The sequence below is a fragment of the Pogonomyrmex barbatus genome, unplaced genomic scaffold (genome assembly GCF_055798465.1).
Source record: "Pogonomyrmex barbatus isolate J1 unplaced genomic scaffold, ASM5579846v1 scaffold3, whole genome shotgun sequence".
Classification (NCBI taxonomy): domain Eukaryota; kingdom Metazoa; phylum Arthropoda; class Insecta; order Hymenoptera; family Formicidae; genus Pogonomyrmex; species Pogonomyrmex barbatus.
Window position 1 is genome coordinate 11,468,494 of NW_028297127.1, and position 22,543 is coordinate 11,491,036.

A 22,543-nucleotide genomic window follows, 5' to 3' on the forward strand; every position below is an offset into this window, starting at 1 on the left:
TTCCTTTCAGATATATTTCACGTGAAATGCAAGGAAGGGCAAAAAACGTTAAGATCTATAGTACGTTAAAACTAATTTGCTCAATTGCCAATGCCACGTGCGTTCCTCCTCTTGATTAGACGACCTTGTCTCATTCGAAAGTAGAACTGGCTTTAAGGGCTTTCGCGCGCCGCAGTCTTGCCCTCACCCTTATCCGATTCTTCCTCTTTACATTCGGCGCCGCCGCTAGAAATCGGATGGAATTAAGGACTGCGCTCACAATGGCAGTGGCTACGAGGCTGTTCCGATCCTTACAATAGATGTAAGATAGCCGGGGAGCCTCTCTCTATCCTCGGGAGTCGTAGGAGTGTCCCGCCGATAGATTTATCGTGGTTTTCTTGCGAAAAGTTCCTCCTTCCTTTCGTCCACGCTATCTCCGATCTATGCCATGCCCTTTTCTCCCCTCGTGTCTCTCGTGACTTCACCGACTGTCGCTATCGCCACTATCAGTCGCTGCAATGCGCCCTCTCGCCCTTCGCTACGACCGAAACTCGAAAGCTCGATCCACCAAAGAGATCCATAGAATTGACAACTCGCAGCATTCGTATTCCTCTCCTATTTCTCTCCCCTCGTCGTTTTTCGCTCTGTTCGCTCCTGGACTTTTCTACCATTCGCATCTATCGAATTTCTACCCGATGCGAGATCCAGCACGTCGAAAGACTTTCGACCTCACTTCTCCGTTATCCCATCTCATTTTTGTATTCTCGCTTTCGTTCGCGAATCCAGATTCTTACGAGTTACGTGCCTGATCTACCGATGTGATATTACGACTGATAGCAAAAATAGTAGAAAAAGATATTTGCCCTCTATGTAATCTAAAATTGATGGTGTATGCTTACGCACACGCATATAACACTTTATCGTAATAAGATTGATACGCAGCTGATACATGTGAAATGTGCAAAAAGTTTTCGAGGTTCAAAAGCGACAGATATTGACAGGAGATAACGGCGAAACGAAAAGACAGCGCGCGTGTTCGGAACGCGTGAATCGCGTAATTACGAAATTCTACACCCGCACGACCGAATGCGGTTTCCGGTCAAATTGTCCACGAATCCGCATAAATGTGGCACGCACTCATTTTGCGGCGCGGCTCAGCGAAACTCTACTGCGTCGTCCGACGCAACTAACCACCGCTGATGTCGACGCAATATGTTCATTATGCGTGCCCATTGTCCATTCATACCGCCCAGCAATATGTAATTGCTTTTGTTGCGGTGCCACGAATAGAGCGATACAAACTCGTATTTATCTAGAATATGCAAGCACTACATGCACAGGGACATAGTTACCGCGCGGCGGTTCCGAATGGAGGATCGACGTAATGAGATTGTAGACAATCGTCGTGACAACGGCTCTGAATCAAAATTTTGGAAATCATTTCCTTCATTGTTCCAATTTGTCGGGGTTTACCCTTTTAATCCAAGGACATCAGAAATCGTATTTTAAATTGATTCCTTAATCCCATGGATTTTCATTTGCGATATTTACATCTAGCTCGAAAACGAATTTATCTCCGATAAATCGGAGAGCGAAATTTTGTGAAATTTTGCTAAAATAGATTAAATTTTCGATCGATTTGCCGAGTTATATTCGAAATATTTCCATCGTACACAGGAATATAAGCGTGCGCGTTTTGAACAATCTTTCTTCCATTAAGTCTTGTAGATGCAGTCGCGCACGTCACCGACAGGCAACCAATATTGGCTCGTCTCCGACTTTCGTCTCTCGTTTTTTCACTTGATGTGCGAGATAAAAATAATTTACTAAGATGTCAGAATAAAACATACTTCGTTTACATGCGTTTTACATATCGTTGTTGCTAAGAGAAATTTTAAAATCACAAAGCTCAAATTAAAATATGAAATTTTCTTAAAAATGTTTTCCAAGTTCTATAATCCTTTATTTTACAAAAGAATATATTCCTTTTCTATTTTCACAAATAATTAAAAAAAAAAAGTCAATGTTAAAAATCAATATGACTTTTTCAAAAAAATAAAATATCAAAATCGCTTTTTTCGATCTTTTTATAACATTATAATAATTTGTTAAAATTAACAATTCACTGATAAAAAAGAAACAAAACATAAAACAATGTTAACCCAAAATTTAATTGCAAAATGCATGTAACGAGATTTAAATTACATGTACGAATGTACAGGCGTCACGAACAGAGAAATAGGTAAACAAGGCACGTCGTCTTCCTTAACTTCCGTTCTTTCGTTTTGTAGAAAGAGCGATTCGAAGGTGAGGCAAGGGGGGGGGGGGAGGGAGAGAGAGAGGGAGAGAGAGAGAGAGAGAGAGAAACGGCGCGAATGCGTAGGTAGATGAGAAGAGCGGATCGAGGAGGAGCAGGGAGCACGAGGAGGGCGTCAGTACGGACCGAGTGAAGTACGAGCCGGTAACGTCGACCGGGAAAGTGACTGCTTTTAAACCGTCTGCACCACGGACTGATTGATGGAGTTTCCTAGGACCGAATTGCTTTCTAGGCACACTCTGGGATTCCGTGGGACTCGGAGCACAACCGCGACGTGTAAGGGCTCCCCGCTAACCCGACACGTCGAGGACTAGGCACGGCAACGCCATTACGCAAACACGCACGCATTTCGACGGCGGCTTCTTGTCCCACGACGAATAATCGCGACGTCGTGACGACGGAGTTCAGAGGTGGCTCTGAACCCTCGGAGAAAAGAAAAGCGGGACAATTTTTTCCGACGATATCTTTACGTTTGGCTACGACGGCTTGGCGATGAAATAAGATTCTAAGATCATAAGAAAAGCACTAATGCTTACGCATATAAAAGAAAAATATTCTTTTGTATAATTATGTATGGGAATATAATTCCTGAGACGTAAATTCGAAATTTCTAATTTCACACTATTAAAGATAATAGACTAACGTAATAAAAAGATACGATATAAGTGCAATATCTCTACGATAATACGATAATAATGTTGCTTTGTATACACTAATGTTATTATTCAAAAAGAGAGAGAGAGAGATAGACGAGAGAGAAAAACTCAAATTAAAATTTAAATACGACTTTACCGTATTATTTGAGCGCAATTATTCACTTTAGATTTTCTTTCTCCATAAAAGAACAGAGAGAATAAAAGTTTAACCGCAATCCGTGATGAACGATTCTATGGCAGACCACTTACTTCATTATGATCGTTTCTTGCAGTCAGCGGGAGTGCCCGGCCATTAATATAGCTTCCACCGATATCAGTGATGGATTAACCCACTTGCGCGCGTTATTACTGGTTACTCCGCGCGTCCATGTCGTTTATTTGCCGATTACCAGTTCAAATCCCCGAGTTTCGACCCCTCTCTCTCTCTCTCTCTCTCTCTCTTTCGCGCGCGCGCGCTAGACTTCTCCTAGACCGAGGTTTTATTAATGAATCGACGTCATCCTATTCTTCCGGCAATCTTGGTCGCGTCGTTCGCAAAGGAGAATCTCTCGACAGTCTCACTGCCTACCGAGAAAGACCGGCGACGACTTATTTTCACGTCACGTGCAGTACTCGTTAGTCTCGAGCGCTTCGAAAAATCGATACCGTTCGAGGGACTGTAACGCATACGCAGAAAGATGAGGTTTGATGATTAGAGTTGATAAAATTTTCATCACAGATGAAAAATATATATATGTGTGCGCGCGCGCGCGCGCGCGCGTGTGTGTGTGTGTGTGTGTGTGTGTATAAGAGGAAGAGAAGAAAGGGAAGAGGGGAAAGAGGGAGGGAGGAAGAGAGAGAGAGAGAGAGACCGGTAAAAAAAATTATATAGAAAAATCGATCAAATACATATTCGCAGATTTTTGTTTCGAAATAAATAGTAACGTATACGCACAGAGCAAAACAAAATTTTTAAAGCTATTTTTATAACGCGCGATCAATCCACGGGCAATTTAATCCGCAGAAGCTGACTAATGTCGCATAGCTTCTACATGCGTTCACGGTATATCATCGTTGCACACCGCGTCCGAATGCGGAATACGTTTCGGGGTGGAATAAAGCGGGGGTGCGTTCAACGGCGCGGTAACGTTTAGCGTTACCGCGCGGATGAATGATCGCATTCCGATAGGAACGATGACGGGAGCGTTGGTAGTCACCGGTGATTCTGGCATTGGGAAAGCGCCGATACGTAACATTGGAGATCGTTAGACGTCAGCGGACAGAACGGCATAAATCAGGGAACTCGAGGTCAGCGACAGGCGGGGGTGTAATTACCGAGAGAAGGTGATTATTCGGAGACAGCGGGAAAGAGCGAGGATAAAAGGGACCTGTGGGAAGAGGAAAAGGGAGAGTGATAGCATAGGAACACATAAAAAAGAGAGAAAGGGATGGACAGAGAGAGAGAGAGAGAGACAGAGTGAATGAGGATAGAGGATACCACGGTGCTAAATTGCACACACAATGCCGCAAAAAGAGTGACCAATCTACATACATTTACATTGCACGGGTTTTGTTATCCGGTCCGATCCTCCCTCCTCCTCTTCCTCCCGCTCTTCCTTTTTCTCTCTTTCTCTCATCCCCATATGAAACCATGCCAATCCGAACGAACCATCGAGTTAGATTGGGCGTCAGTACCTACGGTTGCCGGCGGCCGTTTTATTTCGTGGGTTGGTGTGCCACGGCGCCCTTTCTCCCTCGTGGATTGCCAATTAAACGATCACCTAGGATCCGGATCCCGTGGGAAAAAGCGTCGATTCTCGCGGTGCCTTTTATTTCACCGGGACAAAGGAAAACCTTCCTTCCTTCGGTCGCGTTTAATCGCGCGACAGTGAGAAACACGGCGCTGACAATCGGTCGAAAATATGCGGTTGTACGCCGTGCGCTTTTCCGAGGCTTTCGAACTCCAAAGAGCTCGCGGCCACACACATGAATGGAATAAACCCCGCATCCCCGTATGTATTGTCACGTCTCGTGGCGACGATAATTCGCGTGTGTGCGCGCGCGCGCGCGCGCGACATTGTAAAGTGGAAGTCGGACGCGGAAATCAGACATGGCACTGCGGATTTGCGTGGAATAGACGCGCCGTTAAACAACGGGAAGCGTCCCCGAAGTTGGTACCTATCGCGACCCGACGACGCGCCATTAGCGACCTAATTCGTCCCAAGGGTGTCCTTTAAGTGCACACTCCGCCTGCAGGAAACTACCGGCGGAATCGGAGAGCAGCCGCGGCGAGCCAGCGCGACTCTCGAGTACGCGAGATTTTTGTCAGCAGGCAATCTGCATAGATTTACATCCGTTTAGTCGCTTAGTTAAGCGCGTTATCAAAGTCGCTCTCTCGTCGCGCTACCTCGGGCGCTTTTGGGTAATAGAGGGTCATTTCTGCTACGGTCGACAAGGTGCAGTGGAGAGATCTCTCTCCACCACTTCGCATACCATTCACCTATTTTTTTATGCCATCTCGCAATTACGTGCTCGAAACACGTGCGCTATCCGTTGCCCCGTTTAACTTCAACGACGTCTGTATTCCGTATGCGTTGCGGGGTCGAATACATTTCGCTCTTTTCGGTTTCTACCTCTCGCGCGTACATATTTAGGAAATTCATACAAATTTATGCATAAAGTTTTGATATTCTGCATTTCAAAGGGAAAAAGAGATCCGCGGTAACGATAATACCTAAAGACTGATGTAAGTTTCTTTTGTTAATTTATATTAATGACAATTGTACGATTGTGCGATGATTTGAGGAGTACGTTGATTTATCGATGGCAGCACGAGTCCCGCCACATTTTCCATTATGAGGTACCGGCGATTCGCGCTTCGGTGATTCCGCGTTAAAGCGCAATTCCGATAACATAACCGCAAGTTATCGCCTCTTAGAGCCCAAGAGTAAATCCGCCACTTGGTTCGGATCAGGTAGCACCCAACGAACCGGTGGATTTACTGCGGCTCTATACAGAGAGCCAACAACATTTTGTCGGGTCATCGTGTAGCTGCTAGCTATATCCACCCTTCTCCGATCACGCTCGCTTTTTCCGCAGGGATGAAATTTCTGCCGGGAACAGATGGTGTCTCGCCGGTAACGACTCCATCTTTCGGCCTGAATGTATCTATGTGTGCAAAAGTGTTTCCATCTTGGTTGTGAAGCATCACGGATGAATTCTGTTCAAAGTGATTTTTTTTTCCTATTGCGGTCGCACGAGAAAAATCGCATTGCAATATATTCTACATTTCGGAAAACGGCCGTGCAAAATTCCACGCAAGGATATCGATCGGTGATTATCGATTGCAAAACGGCCAATCGTTTTCCGCGACGGCGCATTGCGTGCCTTTAATAGGTCTGGGCAAATATTTGTGGTAACCTTCCAATTTCTCCGGGCGAAGGAAGAAAATTGATTCTACCGGCTACGTTTGTGGTGCAGTTCGTGCAGACAGTACTCGCCAAGCAGCTTAGAAGGGAGAGCGAGATCGGGGGAGGGGGAGGGGAGGGGGCAGAAAAGAGAACGAAGGCGAAAAGGGGAAAGGGGAAAGAGAGAGAAAGAACGTAGTGCGGAAGAGATCCAATGTGAAATACTGTTTCATTTTACATTTTCATATAAACTACTGGCAGACTCTTTTAGATGCAAATGCAACGTTTACCTAACCGGTCCGCGATGCATCATCTCACATCCATGCGAAACGCCCAGCTGACGAAACCATGACTTTCTTCCGACGCGAATGCCATCCACGGGATCCCTTTTTGCGGTACTCGTTGAATTCTCAAGACGCATTGTGTAGTGTCGAAGGAGAGCGATGTGGAAAACCCGGCGATCTGCATCGCATCCGTTTTGACGTACCACGCAGCTCTGGTCCCCCTTCCTCGAGAAGGTAAATACGCGTCCCTTGAAACCGCTCGTCACCGTGAGAGATCCCGGAGGCAAACAATCGTGGGAGTGTTGCAAAAACACGTCTGAACCATTTCAAGAATATTTTCGTGTATAAACGATAAATTGAAAGGTTCCCCGATGGAAGGCAGAATTTAAATAATTGATCACAGTGGCGCCGCAAATCTCATTGATTTTCAAGATAACTTTCAAGACGATCTTCAAGACGATTTTCAAGATAAACGTAAATACACCATACGCGCTTAATATAACCGGATTCTTTTCGCAACACATGAAAATTAATACGTTAAACGCGGGAAACGCTTGCAGGATCCATCTAGCAAGTACACGTAGTACATGTAGCACCGTACCGTGGTTCTAATCCCGATGAATGTTCGGATGCGTACCAGCCAAAGCTATGGTGAAAACCGGGTTCTCCCGAAATGGCGGCGCGTGTATACCTATAAGACCGTCGAGGCGTTCTCGAAACTGCGCGCGGCCCATAAATCTCGAACAAAAACTAAGCTCCCAGCCAGGCTGGCGCGATGTAACTTTAAAGCCCGTTAAGTGATTATTAACGTTCCTGCCTCCGCACGGCAAGCCATATTAATATGCAAGAAACCAGGCTGTTTTGAAACGCGCGGCTCGTAATTACTCTTCGGTCGACGACGATGCACTTGTCGATACGCTTGCCTTAATAATCGAATTAATCATTCATCGTCATGAATACGCATTACGCGCCCCGCCTGTTATGAATAATGCGTCATCCATTCGCTTTAAAATATTAAAATTCAACGGTGATGGTAAATCCGCGCAAACGTCGCGATCTCCAAGTTCCTAATGCTCTCAGGCATAACGCTGTAACCTGGATAATGTTAAAAACTGAAACTCCCATCAGTGTAAAGTCGACGCGAAACTCGCATAAATACGGTTTTGCAAGAACTTTTTATCGCGATAGCTTGTAGTCCTCTTCTCCATCGTATTTCTAGCTAAGAATAAGACGATTATCGAGTTTTCCACTTTTAATATTATTTCTCGAAGACATAAAGAGTCAAACAAAATTATGAACAAGAAAAGTAAAAGCTCCTTTATTCCACGCATAAGATGCGATCAAGACGTATCGCTTTCTTTTACTTAGAAAATTTAAAAAAAATTTTTAACCGTTCATTATCTGAAAGATAACTTTTAGCTAACTTGATATTTTCTTGTAGAAATAATCAATTTTAAAATGACTTAGTATATGTATACTAATTTAGTCAATAAATACATACGATATGGATGCGGACGTCGCTGAAAATGATAAAAAGAAACATAATCAATACAACATCTTATAATGTGTGTGTGTATATATATATATATATATTATATATACACATACATACATATACATATATACAATAAAGAGGAAATTGAAATCATTAAAGATTTGACGTGCGGCTTGCTATTATGCTAATATAGAAATTAGTTTTGCAGGCGAAATGCCGGTCATTATCAGCCTCGGCAACATGGTAGCTTGAGCACGAGTTATGTTCTTTACTATTAACGTTCGCATAACACCAAATTAGTAACATAGTTAGGCCACAAGAGCGTTCGCCCCTTAACGAGCCTTTTATGTGTTTTAGCGGAACAACTTGTATGTTTCTATCCTATTTCTTCTTCTTCTTCTTCCATCGCCTTCCATCGTAAACCTTCTAATTAACGACAACTGCGAACCCGATAAGAGGCTTTTCCCGTTATTGTCTCCCCTCTTGTCTGACCTCCGTTAGGCTCCTTCCGTTCACGCTTCATCACTACCTTGAAAGATTCGCCGCGATAGCGCTCGGCCTACAGACGGGTAATTATGCTAACTAAATATCGGTCGACCTTCGTCAACGAGGTTTAATGATATTCGACCCTGCCTCGATCCTTTTCAAAACCGTGTCACTATCGTGATACAATAACGCGATGATTATATCGTGGCAATTAAGTTAAAATTCACGATTAGCAAACCAAATGAATGAATCCAAGATATCTTAACAAAAACGGGGGCATGATGTTATCACACAAGATATTTGTGATGCAAGCGCCATATCTCGTACACCTTTGTGACGTTCCCCGCAAATCCTCGAGCATGGTCTCGAGCTTTACATCGTGTCGCGACAACGTCAGCCGAGACGTCGTGTCTAGGACTGTGTAAAGTATTTTCAGACTGGCAAAAACGCGAAATATTATCCCTATCTCACACAACATTCGGTGTTCAGTATACTCATACGCGATGGCGTACACGTACTATCTTCACCTGTTCGCAGTAAGAACAGGGCTGTGTCCTACAGAGGGCTTTCATCGCTCGTCGTGCACGTCCCATATCTCCGGAGAAAATAACCACTTAAGCTCTTATACGAGAAGGGAAAGGAACTCGAGGTGGTGATGGGCGGACGGAGAACAAGAAAGACATAGGTGGATAAAGGAAGATAAGAGATAAAAGAGAGGATGGTCCTACAGAAGAGAGGTCATGGTAAGGTAGATTGCTCGACCCCCGTAAAATTACTCTTGGCTATCGTTTGTCCCCCACTTTCGCGGATGCGTTGAGACCTCGTCTGCCGAAGCGCGGAGAGACACGAGGGGAAGCCCGTCATAGAGCCTCGATGGGTCTACATCTATTTAATGCTCGCCGCTATCCGGAACAAATTACTCGGGGGACCGAGAAATTAAGTCGACATCTTCGCAGGATCCATCACACGGGGATTAGTTAGCATAGAATAATCCCGCTCGACAACCGACTCGAATCCTTTGCTTCTTTCGCAAATTGCACACAGCCGTCTTCAAAATTGACAATCAAAAAGATTAGTCACTTAATCTTGGAATAAATTAATTGCTGTCCTTTTATTAATAAGATTTTATTGAAAAATGATGTCACAAGCGAGCATTGACAAAGTCAACATTTTTTTTCAAAATGTAAAAAATGGAAAAAGGAGAAAAAGCAATATCTCGTATCGTATTCATATTCACTAAAATATAAAAGTTTGGAACAAACTTGACTGAGTGCCTTTTTTCATTTCACTGCTCATAAGAGATATAAGCAAAAATTATTTTTGCATTAAAAAAAAAAACTTTTATTATTTTTTTTCTTACTTTTGATAATGATAAAGCTTTAACCATATAATCTAAAATATTACCTTTATTACGCATTATTATTTATTATAAAATACCATAACGTTCATTCACCACGAAGTTCATTTTATTAAATATGTGATAAAGTTTGGATAATCTTATGAATGAGCTACGACGATGTCAGAAAAATTGATGGACATTTACGTTCGTTCACGGCGCAGAAATGATAAAAAAGCTAGAAAGTTCGAGCCGATGGAACCCAATTCACACTCTATATCTGCGATAGAGTGAGCGACCTCGTTTCACACGCCACACCCGGTCAATCCCAGTATTGGGAAACTCGAGGTTTCCGCAGACCGCGCAATACGGCCTTTACGTATCGATGGAAATTGAATACGACGTATCGCCGGGACAGGAAACGGGGTATTCGTCAAGTCGAAAGTTCGTAGGCGAAAACCCGCGACGCCGTGCGAGGTTGCCGGGCCAATAACAGTCGGAAACCACTTGAGCGGCGGCACTTCTAGCAGACAGCCAAGGAGACTTCGTTTCCCGCGCCAAACCGAGGCAAATCAAACAAAACCAAAATCGGAGAGACTCTCTGCATGGATCAACTAAGCCAAGCTCATCCGCAGTTAACTAAACGACAAACTTATCTAATCCAACTTCTCACGCGCGCAAATAAGAAAAAGAGAGGCAGAAATGGCAGGAAGGGAGAAAGGGAGAGATAGAAACAGACATGTGGCGAGCTAAAGCGACAGAGAAAGAGAAGGAAAGAGAAAGAGAAGGAAACGCCAGCGATAGATGCCGCGGTCTTTACAGTTGGTGGATATCTTTAGTTCCTGGCAATGGGGATACGAAGTTTATTCGACGTGCTCGAGGCCCGGAGGTTCCGCGGAGGCTCTTTAATTACTCGAGGTGAAACACGGGCAGTGTTTAATCAGCCTTTCGCTATTTTCCCGGTATACTCGAAGCTCTCGCGCGGCGTCAAGGACTACAAAAGTGCCGGACGGAAGGACAATATTTGCCGTTAACCCTGAATCGGTTCGCGGAGATTAATCAGATTCCAGGCGACGTCGTGCGTTTACCGTATCACGTACGTTTACCGTATCGCTTTGTCACCGTGCAAAGTTTTCTTCGGCGATAATCCACGACTGGTTAACGAAATTACAATCTAGATAGAACTTCTCGTATAATTGGGTCGCTTCCCATCCTCATTCCCCAATGTTGCGGATCCAATTTCCAGATCTGGTGGAAAGTTTCGCGACGACCGGCCGTACTTCGTCCCCTAATTTGAGACGGAGAACATTGGTTTTATAAGCCGTCGTTAATCGCGGCGAACCGGAGCAGCTGTTGGGGCGATCCTCTGGGATGGCCTGGGCCAGCACGAGAGATCGCGGCGATTTCGAGATAAGGTTTCGAGGCTTGTTGGTGCAACCTGACCAACGTTAAACCCCAAATCCCCATGCGACCATCCGAGTTGAGCCTTGCGGTGTTGTGGCGGCATTGGCCGACCTCTCCGCAGGATCTATCTTGAGAAATCCTCCCTCCCTTACGGAGCCGCGAGAGAAGCTGCCTCGTAGTTAACTGAATGCCGTTCAATGTGCATTCACCGCAACAGCTTCCGCGGTATCTAAAGGTCTTAGAACCGCTTTCGGTGCGAAAGACAGAAGCTACTTCGGTGTCTGAAGATTCGTTAAAGCCGCCATCGGATTGTTTTGATTCACAATGGGCGAGATTCTTAATGGCGCATGGCAACGGACGTCTGGTGAGCTTTTCTCAGTACGATAAAGAGGCTGTTCTTCTAAAGCGTTCTTCTAATGCGATTTTTCGAGCGTGCAATTTTTAGCGACATTATATGCATTTGAAATACACGTCGCGAGATGATAGAGAACCGACAACAAAATTTATGCGTTTCCTTGCTCTCGCTTCTTCTCTCCGCTCAAACCCAAGTCTTCGTCCGACGAAAGCGAACGCGTCTTCGAAAATAGTTGGGATTCATTTCGCGGTACGAGATGAGAAAAGCGAGGCGATAAGATAATTTTTCCGTAAATTCAAGATGGCAGCGGCTGATGGAAGGTCGCCGTCGTGCCAGTTATTATACCATTTCGCATTATGCGGAAGCCACTGCTCGCTCGGAGTCTCTCCTTTGCTGACTCCTTGAAATGGATCCGAATAATTTATAATATTGGTTTATCTTATGAGATATTCTACAGTCCTGCCTTATGAACCTCTTCTTTCTTTATGCCAACAGTACGTACACTTCGCGGGTCAATTTCCCTGAAGGTGCCTTATAAAATCTCATGGCCCGCAAAGACCGGTAATATCACGGAAATCAATAATTTAGGATTTAGAATATTGCAAACCTCAATTACAACTATCCGATATTTTAGTTCAACAAAAAAATTAAATTATGTTTAAATATATATGTGTATTAATGTTTTCAGATTTTTGAAAAATTTACAGTTACGCTTAGAGGGAGATGATTTTTAGATAGAACTTGACAATATATTTATGATCATAGTTGGATGATAAATCTTTTTTGCATTTTACGTGGTTAAATATTTTGCGAAACAGAATATATTCGTGCAAACAAAAGCATCAAGCGCAAAAAACACGTTCGGAGAGAGATAGGAGCTTCAAAATCGATCTCCCTAACGACCGACTTTCCCCAATGTACGTCGTGGCGTTCTGACGTAGTGATTAATTAATCCATTGTCATTAGACTGATTGTGCATAGGGTTGCATTACTCTGTCAAATCACCGGCGTGGGTCCAGCAACAAGCTCTGTGCACAAAGCAAGCCGGGAGACGAATATGGTTCAATGATAGTTTTTATCGAGGGTGTTTCTAAAAGGATGAAAAATTGCGCCGCTCAGCTGAAGTTGCCAATGGGTTAACCGAGATATTTGCCCAGGAATCGAAGAACCAGACAAAGTGGGAGGAAAGAATAGCGAGATAGTGGCAGATAGATAGGCGAGGCCAAAAAGAGAAGGGTGAAATAACGATAACAAAACGAACGCGAAAAAAAAGATAAAAGGGGAGAAAATTGCGAAGGGCGCAATGTAGGGCTGATGCCAAACTGAAACAGGGCGTGCGAATGACGAAGGGATGGCAGCTGTATACGTTGACCAAGGGTAGGCGCAAAAGGATAGGGGGAGCGATAAAAAGCACGAGGGCGCAGCCATTATAGAGGTAAAATTAATATTTTTTGCCACAGCTTTTTATTGTCGATTATCAAAATTATCTTTACGAAAATGTTCAATTTTACAAATCTGACATTTCGTAAATATTGTTCTGCTAATGTCAATTCAACGATTGCACAACTTTATCAATATACACTTCGATATCTCTGCGGACGATTGGTTGGCGCAGTCTCTTGCTTTGATTATTCATATTTTAAAATAAGGTTCGATAGAGCCCCGTTTCACGTACACAACGATCGCAATAGGTGTCCTGCTTTACGGAATGGATATCCTCTGTCATCGATTATTTATACATCCAGCGGACACATTTCGGATGGAGCGCGTTCCGGAATTATTTATTTATGGATATCATAAATATCAGGCCGACGTAAATTTATCGGGGGCCGATGCGCTTGAAAATGACGAAACGAGGAGAATCCCGGCGCTTTTTTCGTCGGCATACGGGAATTTTGAAATGATTCACGCTCGATGCCGAATCACGTCGTCGTCGTCGTCGTCGTCGCGCGACGATGGAAAGGGCTCCTGAAAGGCGATAAATCACGGTTCATAGAAATCAGCAGCCTTAGGAAACTCACGTCGTGCCACACTCGCTATTCCGCGATATCTGGCGCCATTGGCGGAAACGTTTTAGGGCGCGGAAATTACCGGAAATCTCTCTCTTTTGACTTGGCCGTAGCACGATGGATGAAACCGTAATTCCCAGCCACCTCCCCTCACACCACGTTCGATAATGCTGACGGATATGTCGTTGAAAGCGCGTTTTCTCATTGCCCCGCTTTTACGTCCTTAAAATTCTATCGAGATACGAACGCTATTGAGAGAAATCGATACTAATCCGTCCAGTTCTGCGAGTCCTCTCATAGAAAATAATAAAATTACTCTCCAAAATTTTTGTATCGTAATTTAATCCGGAATGTAAATAATTTCATACATTTAAATAACAGTAAAACGAGAGGAAAAAACAGTACGCAAAAATAAGTAATGTTTCTACCGTTGAAAATAAACAAATAAAATATAGAAAATTAAAAATACGTTAAATTTACATCTAACAATAGATTTATCAATGAACAGCATGATACATGAGCATTTTTTTGTACGCTGTACAAAAATCAATCAACTTCTCGTCAATTGCGACAGCCTCGGCGAAATCAAAAAGTGTTAACGCGCCACACCGATACTATCGCCGACAGCAAAGCGCACAGGGACGTCGCGACCGCAGAAAATCCCATGCGGCACAGCCTGCCTGCGCTATCGACGTCCGCTCGCGTTTCCGTTTTGCATTTCAAATTCCCGCGAGTAAAGCGGCCGATTAAATTCGACGTGTGTGCACGCGCGTGTGTACGAGCATCGCGATCGGCAGACAGGCAAGCGGACCGCATCGCTCGATTCCCCGTCACTTTCGGCTTAACACGGCTTCGGCCACAGCCATAGACTACGTCCTCTTGTGGAATAGTACGTCTCTGAGAAAGAAAACACCGAGATTGTTTCGAATAGCCGCAGCGTTATGACCGGACAACGGCAAGAGGAGAACGAAGACGGCGCGCGCGGAAACGACAGAGAGGATCGAGAAAGGCGGACGAGCAGGAAGCAAGCGATTCGGGAGCAAAAAGCGGTAAGCGGCGGGATGCGGTAAGCGGCAATGAATTAATCGCCGTGAACAGTGCAAGCTCGGTCCGACCCCCGACCAAAATCCCGAGCTGACCCTCCATTTTGCTGCCCTTCTCTGCCCGCCTACACCTCCGCGCCTTCGAACCTGCAAAGCCTCCCTAAAACCCCTAATGCCGGCGACCGCAGCCATTGCCTCTGCCTCTGTCGTTTCGGCCGCGGCATCAACGATCGTTCTGCGACGGTGATTACCGTATTAGTTTAAGAAACGACGCGGTTCCATTCTGAAAGCGGCAAGGGATCGACGAGACCGACTGCAAGGAAGAACAATTTCGAACCGGGAATACGCTAAACTAACGTAACTGTTCTATAACAGATCGAAGACTTTGCCCTTAAATTTATATGACTTTTGTGTTAGTTTCCTAATGTTGCACAAATTCCTTTTCTTGCGCACGTGCGCGAAATCTCTTCTGTCTCTTGAGACTAACTCGACGTTTTCTAGCGTCTTTATCGTCTTACTTGGCCCTCAGAAAGTGAAGGTTCTGGAGACTGGAAATCGCTATCCTTTTGCCTGAAGATAATGTAAGGTTCAATCTGCAGTAGAACCATTTCCGAAGTTTGGAACTTAAGCTATGCGGATCGAAGTGACTGTTATTTCGGATCACGATCTCCACGAAGTACGGACTTCCCTTATTCGGCCCCTTTTATTTCCGCTATCTTCTTCTCGCGACATTTGCAAAATGACGATAAGTTTAAATGCAATTTTACGAAACTGTATACAGTTCGAGTACAGAATCTTCAACTTAGAATCCTCAAAGGCTTTTGCAATGCTCTAAAGTGCACTCTTCTTGTTTCCTTTTTGTATAGCAAAAATGCGTTGTTTACCTATTCACCGACTACTTATGTATTTAAATCGCTTTTAATATAATCAGAATAAATTTAAAAAATCTGGATACTAAATAAATAATAACGTTGATAAAAAAAAGCATTCAACAATGAAACGCGTTAAACATCCTGCAATATCATCGTTAACTAACATCCGCCAAATCTTTTTTATTTCCGCGTCCGGCTACCTCGCGATGGCCGATATCTAGCCTCAAGGCAAGCATTACGAATGTTTCTCCTTGAGGCAGCTCACGTAGGCAACATCGACTCGACCTATTTCATGTCCATTCAGGCTACTTCGAACGAGTCTGTCTGGGCTCCCTCCGCTCCCCGCTCCGAACAGCCCCCTTCCCGTCGCAGGTGGATGCATGCAACGCTGCATTTCGCTATCTGGTATCTCCTATCAGCTATCTACTCCACTTGCATACTGGATTTAGAATAGTTGGATATGGCAAGGATCGAGGTTAAACACTTATTTCTAGAGCCGCTCCCTCTAAAACTTGTCCTAGATTTCTATAACGTCAGCAAATTTCTACGGCTCCCATTATACGTTCGCATCGACCGACCGCGAGCCGGGATCTTTCCGCGCCGCAAATCACCTCGGTGATAACTTCGCACGAACGCTCTAATGCGCGAAGTATTCAGCGTTAAATCGCGCGATTGCGAGAAAAGATTTCTCCGCGACGGAATGAAGAGCGCATCCTTCCCCTCCCCCCTCCTTTTTTTTTGTTCATTCACACGCCATAACACTTCGACGGAGGAGCTCGTACTCGTACTTCGTTGAAACAAATAGAAAAACGACAATGATAGGAGAGGATACGAAAGCCATTCACCGTATTATTCCCGCGATTTACATGTAAATCGCGGTAGTTCTGCGCGCCATTTCGAGGTAATTTGGACGATCGCACGCGATCAAATTGGCGGAGCGGCAGAACTCGTAATTGCGCGAATTCGCGGGCCGTTAACCGCGTATACATACACACATACACACACACACATACGTACGTATCCGTATATAACTCGAAATTATTTGTTACAACGAAACTACACGCGTATATAACGATTATCGATCATGCAGAATGTACTATCGAAGATGAAGTACTGTCGGTGTATATATCACGATGGAAAGATGAACTGAATAAACCAAAAGGGGAAAATGGACGAAAGGATTGAGAGAAGAACGAAAAAGACGAAGAAACAACTGGCCAAAGTAAGTGTGCAACTGCTCGCTGCAAGTTGTCACTGTTTCGCAAGTTGTGCTTTTGCTCCTTGCCTGCCCTCGCCTCATTCCTATCGACGGCAGCGGAGCTATTCCAAGTTCCAAGCGAAATGGAACTTTGGTAAGCCAGGCACCTTGCGCGACGATATCTTCGTCTCGTGGAGAAGGATGCGAGTGAATGCGAGCGCAGTGAATGTGACGCTACGTAACTCAAAGCTGTACGAATTCCAGCTAGCGACAGTGCGGCGAAGTTCGTCGAATGAAGTCCGCGATGTATCATCAGCAATTCCTTGAAGAATCAAAGAAAACGGATATCCTTTCAACTGCAAAAGTAAACATACGTAAACTCTGTATCCGTAAACTCTGTATCTTAACAAATCAATGATTGAAACGGCTTCGAAACGAATTTCTCACGAAAATGTAGACGTGGAATCGAGGACGAGGAGCGACGAGAAATGAAAAGGAAGCGAGTAACACGGACAAAAAGCATTTTTGTGCACTTTCGCGGAAGCTTCGGTGGATTCACTTGTGTCACACTTGCGCCAGGAATTGAACAACTTTCTTAAACTTGCCGGGACGCTTCTCTTTTCGTGAAAGGAGGAGAGGACAATCGTACCGACAAGGAGGAAGCAGCGAGGGGCAGAAATGAGACAAGAAGCTTTTCCGGGGAAGTAGTTCCGGCAAAACAGAAAAGTCGCACGCGTCACGTTCGCGCGCAACGCCGACATCGACGCCGACGCGGACGTCGACGGCACGGAGAGATGTTTTGCCGCCGTCCGTCCGGCCGTGTTGCCCAGAAGCCGGCGTGCGGAAAAACTTTTCGTGAAAGCAGGAGGAAGCGGAAGAAGGGAGAAAGGATACATTGTGTGCGACCTCGTAGATCCGCAATGCCGTACGGTTCGCCTGGCTCGCTGAGGAAAACAGTTTCAGCTCGATGTATGCGAGCGAGCGTCTCCCCTGTCTCCCCTGTCCCCTCTGTCCCCTGAATTCGCCGACAAGCAAGTTCTCGACGATCCGTCGAGACGGCTGAAAAACCTGAGGGAGATAAATAGGGATAGGGATCCAATGGAATCGACGGACACTCCAACGGATAGCACTTCCTCCGAGGCCATTCTTCCGGCAATCTGTGGTCAGCAAACGAAACGACAAATCGCCATCGTCCGATCAAACGTGTGATTCACGGCGACCAGATCTCGCGTGGAATGGCTCGCTAACCTGTGAGAAGCCGAACGATGCAAACGGATCGAGCGGGCTCTTGAAAGAGCGGGCTCTGTCACGACCGGTGCGCGCCTGACCCCGCGAGAAATGTATCACAATCGGCGAGCCGTTCTATCCCGCCGAGCGTGACAATGAAAATTCGTTTTGCGTTTGATACGAAAACGCGCTGGAGGGATTCGTGAAATTGAGAGGAATCGAAAGTACATTTTCACAGACGATAAACTCACCGCGAATTTATTTGCGCGCGTTTGCCGGCGCTCTTCTCCACGCCCCATTAAATATTCTTGACTTCGGCCGGCGTGTGCATCTCCGTGTATCTTGAAGATAAGAGGCGCCAAGTATCACGCTTTTCTCTTTAAAAAAAGCAGATAAGCGAAAGCGGGCGGCGACGGTCCCGCTCTAGTAAAATGTAGAGTCGCTTATCTACCTAAGTCAAAGTTTACAGAACGATAACAAGACAGGTATTATATATGTTAATTTAAAACAAGATTTCTCTCGATAGAATACAAAAGTTGTCGTGATAATAAACTATTTTCAAGAATGATGCCATATATAATACACACGAGCATAATATCTATCTTTCTCTCTATTGAAATCACCGATGTCACCGACGTCAAAAATGTAAAACAGAATTTTAAATTAAATTCAAGTAGATAGATAAAAATTACAGTAGAACAAATATTTTAAAAGCTTTAAAACTTTAAAACTTTTATGCGACAATTTTAATATATCACTGCGGAAATTCAAACTCGTTTTAACAACGCGTTAATATTTTACAGTCAACTACCTATCATATACCGTCTCTTCCTCCGTAGAGGTAGATGGCGAAATTATTATATCGCGCGCTACTCGCTTTTTCGCACCGAAGACGGCAGCCCGAAGATTACGCCGCAATCTTCTCCCGTCTTCGTGAAATTTTCGATTTACATCCGGAAAGCAGGAGTAACGTCCGCCGTCGTGTTTGCTCCGAGGGAGCGTGGCTGTATACCGAGACAATACAGCGCCGGCCGGTTGTCATTATAATACGTATTTACATAGCCATGCAAATGCGGATATATGCCAGGCGAGCCGCCTGCACAAGCCGCCTGCACTCGTATCGCGAGAGAAAGAGATAGAGGGAAAGAGACGCAAATGTGCAGCCGATGCACCTGTGCCACTCGGAGGACTCGGCACAGTGTAAACTATTATAATTATCCGTGAAAATGCACACTGTCATCGCACGCAAACCGTGCGCGCCCGGTCGCGCTCGCGCGTGTAATTCCTCGTGTTAACGAGTTTCAAAGAACGTTTCCTAATTGCGAGACGCGGTTCGCCAAGGGCGTAATTAACTGCGCTCGTCAAAGCGGGGAGGATCGATCGCATTAATCGCGATTAATGATCGAATCGAGCTCTCATCGAACGCCAAATTAATTCGACGCGTCGCCGTGCGGTACAATAGATCTTTGAATCGGGCCAGCCCCGGATACGCATATTATAATACCGGAATATTCTGATAGTTTACGATAATACCGACCGCGAACGACGGACCGTGAAATTGCGATGATTAAATCTGCTCGTCCGTAATCAGGCGGTGTGGGCGTCAAACTTAATGAACTCGGCCGCGCGTGTTGAACATCATCAACGCCATTTCAACACATCGCGCGCAGGATCGGCGAGCAACGAAATTAATCCCGCAGCGAGTCGATCAGTCCGAGGTCCCGCGAGCTGTGCGTTCAAACGCTTCGGGAAATCGCATAAACCCGCATACGCGCGAGTCCGCGTCTGCATTCTCGGATTTTGCCCCGTTGCCCACGTTGCGTGTGCCGTCAACATATCTCGGTTCATTTTCGAACGAGCTTAACGGCCAATTAATTTGCGCGTCTAATTCGAGAGCTAATTAGAGGACGGTGGCGAGGCGAGCCGGGAGGCCACGAGCAAGAAGCTATGTACTATTTGCAATAAGGCGAATACCGCGCAACTATTCGAGGACTGTGTTTCGTATGCGGGCCTGGTTACGGAGGTAACTTAAGTACAGTTCCCTAACTTATATTGAAGATGTTTGGAAGCTTTTGAGTTCGAATTGCCCTGCTGCGCACGATATGGTCGTACTTCGGGTTCCTCTTATATATACACGTATATATATATATATATATATATATATATATATATATATACATTGTTTCTATGTAACGTTCTATCCTCGACTTCTCCCCCCCTCTCCCCCTGCCGCTATGCGCGCAGGACAGAAGTATTCGTGCATCGTGTTAGTTTCGAACGTGCGTTGCTTTACGCGGGAACGGTTACTTCCGAGGTTGCTGGTTCGCGAAGAAACCCCGGAATTTGCAGCCGCTACGCTTCGCGCAACGCGCATCCTGATTACTCGGCGAGCTCGCCCGGCATTACGCGCCGCTTAGAAGGGCTGCGAAATAATTCCTCAGGTTCTCTTCGCAGTATACCACGATTTCCTCCTAGTCTTCTCCTTCTTAGCAACGAGTAATTCTAATAATAAGTGCTTCGCCGTCGCGAAGTTTCGCCTTTCTTCATTTTCCGCGTGCAACAAATTTTCATTATTTCAACAAATTCATATAAAAAGCACATACAATGATATTTCGAAAATAATCTTTTCAAAATTTAATTCTTAAATTCAACATATATATTTCTTAAAAAAAAAAGATTCTTATGTATTCTCCGAAAATCCGGCTTTCATGGATTGTCAATGTTTCCTTTCGATTGGAACAAAAGCTCCGTAACAAATTTGAGAAATATCGAAGATTGACTTGAAGATTGTCAGGATTCCAACCAAAAAGGAAACCTCTGGGAAAAATGGAAGAATTTACAATCTGTCCACCCTTCTAGTGAATTTTCATCAAAGAAACGAGAACTCTCTTGTTCGTCGCACCTGTCGCCCCTCGACACATTCAACCCTCGATTTTCTCGGGCGACAAAAGAGAAAGGTGAGAAATCGTGTATACAGAAGGGAGCTTTTCATATTTTATTAGCCATCGATATATTACCGCGGCACGTGGTGCAACCTCGCTGCCGCTCGAATGGTTCTCCTTGTATATAGATATCCGTGTTTACGTTTACATTAGGGGATGGATGGGGCCGCGCAAAGAGATCGGGCCAAGGTTTGCTTTAGCCTTCGCCGGGACGGTCACGACTGTCGTCAATTGATACGGACGCGCGGTGGAAATGGAATGGTAAAGAAATAGAGAAAAAAGGGGAACGAGAACGCAGACGCTTAGCTCTGACAGATATTTTCTCTTCGAGATGTTGTGAGAGCAAATCGGCAGAAAAAGCGGGAGTCGATCGAATCGCCGATACACACAATAACGCCGAGAGTCGTGCACTTTAAACGCGATGATTTTGTCCTTTTGTCGTGCGATGGCACATCGGTACAATCCAGAAATTCAAAGTAGTGTATTTTAAATCGTTACATTATCGTTATTTTAATAAACTGAAATTACAATCTGTAATATTACAAGGCATATAAATATTATAATAAAATACAAAAGGACTATTGTATTTGTCCTAAAATTTCAGAAATATTTCAAAATCAAAGTATATTTTAAATCAGCAAGTTTTATATCTTCGCAATAATAATGCATTTTGATAAGGCATTCGCGAAAAAGATCCAGTCATAAAATATATTATTTGAAGGAGGCGCAGAAATCAACATCATATCTCTTAGATCGAATATGAAGAACGGATTGAAAAATCGTGAAGGCAGATCGCCGGGAATTGTTACGATCCGTCGCCTCTAATTCCATAGATCGTAAAGAAAAATCCCCTATGATCCCGGACATTCTAACTTCGCACGGCCGCTTCATGCGGCGTATGACGGAATCCAAGAAGGAAGTTCCCAGCTCTATCGGACAATTCGAGGCTCGTAAAATGCAAGCGATACGGCGTGGAGGGTCGTGAGGAAATCCAACTGGTAGTGAATACTCACTCGAGGAATATCACGCGCGCAGGAGGGAACGACTGTATCGTTCGATAGCATCGCAAGATATTTCAATACGTTCCGCTTTCGTGACATTCCCGTGATGCAACATTACGGATACTGCGAGTTGATTCTATAATTACTGACAATATTAGGCCAATCATTATTTAATGCAACATATTATTATCATTATTTAATGCAACAAGATTAAAAAAAAAATTATTGAAAATTAAAACATAGACATTAATATTTCTGTTTCGCATTGTTATCAAAATACCCCCAAATAAAATTCCAACATTCCCAAAAATAAAATAAAATACACAATATAGACAAATAATGAAGCCTGAAAGTTGGTTATATAATATTGAAGTATCGTTTATAAATTTAAAAAAATAAGTATGCACTAATGATATGGAATGATGGGCCTCGATGAGTTCCAGCAACCACAATCGAGATTCGAGAGCACACATGGGTGGGGCGGATCGGGTCCGCAGAGCCAGCAGGCGGCGCCATCGTCCCAAGAAGTTCGTAGGGTAGGTAACCCACTGCA

General features: G+C 44.6%; 1 protein-coding gene across 6 annotated transcripts in view; it reads right to left on the reverse strand.

The window, feature by feature from the left end:
• Window positions 1-22,543, reverse strand: part of LOC105424244 (mind bomb 1) — a 296,684-nt gene that overhangs the window by 213,580 nt on the left and 60,561 nt on the right. Inside the window, exon 10 of one of the 6 annotated variants that reach the window (XM_089078855.1) lies at window positions 8,124-8,142. The exons of the other annotated variants lie outside the window; for them this stretch is intronic. Coding sequence (XP_088934981.1) covers window positions 8,124-8,142 — 19 coding nt within the window. The remainder of the gene's footprint in view (window positions 1-8,123; window positions 8,143-22,543) is intronic. 6 annotated transcript variants of the gene reach the window in all.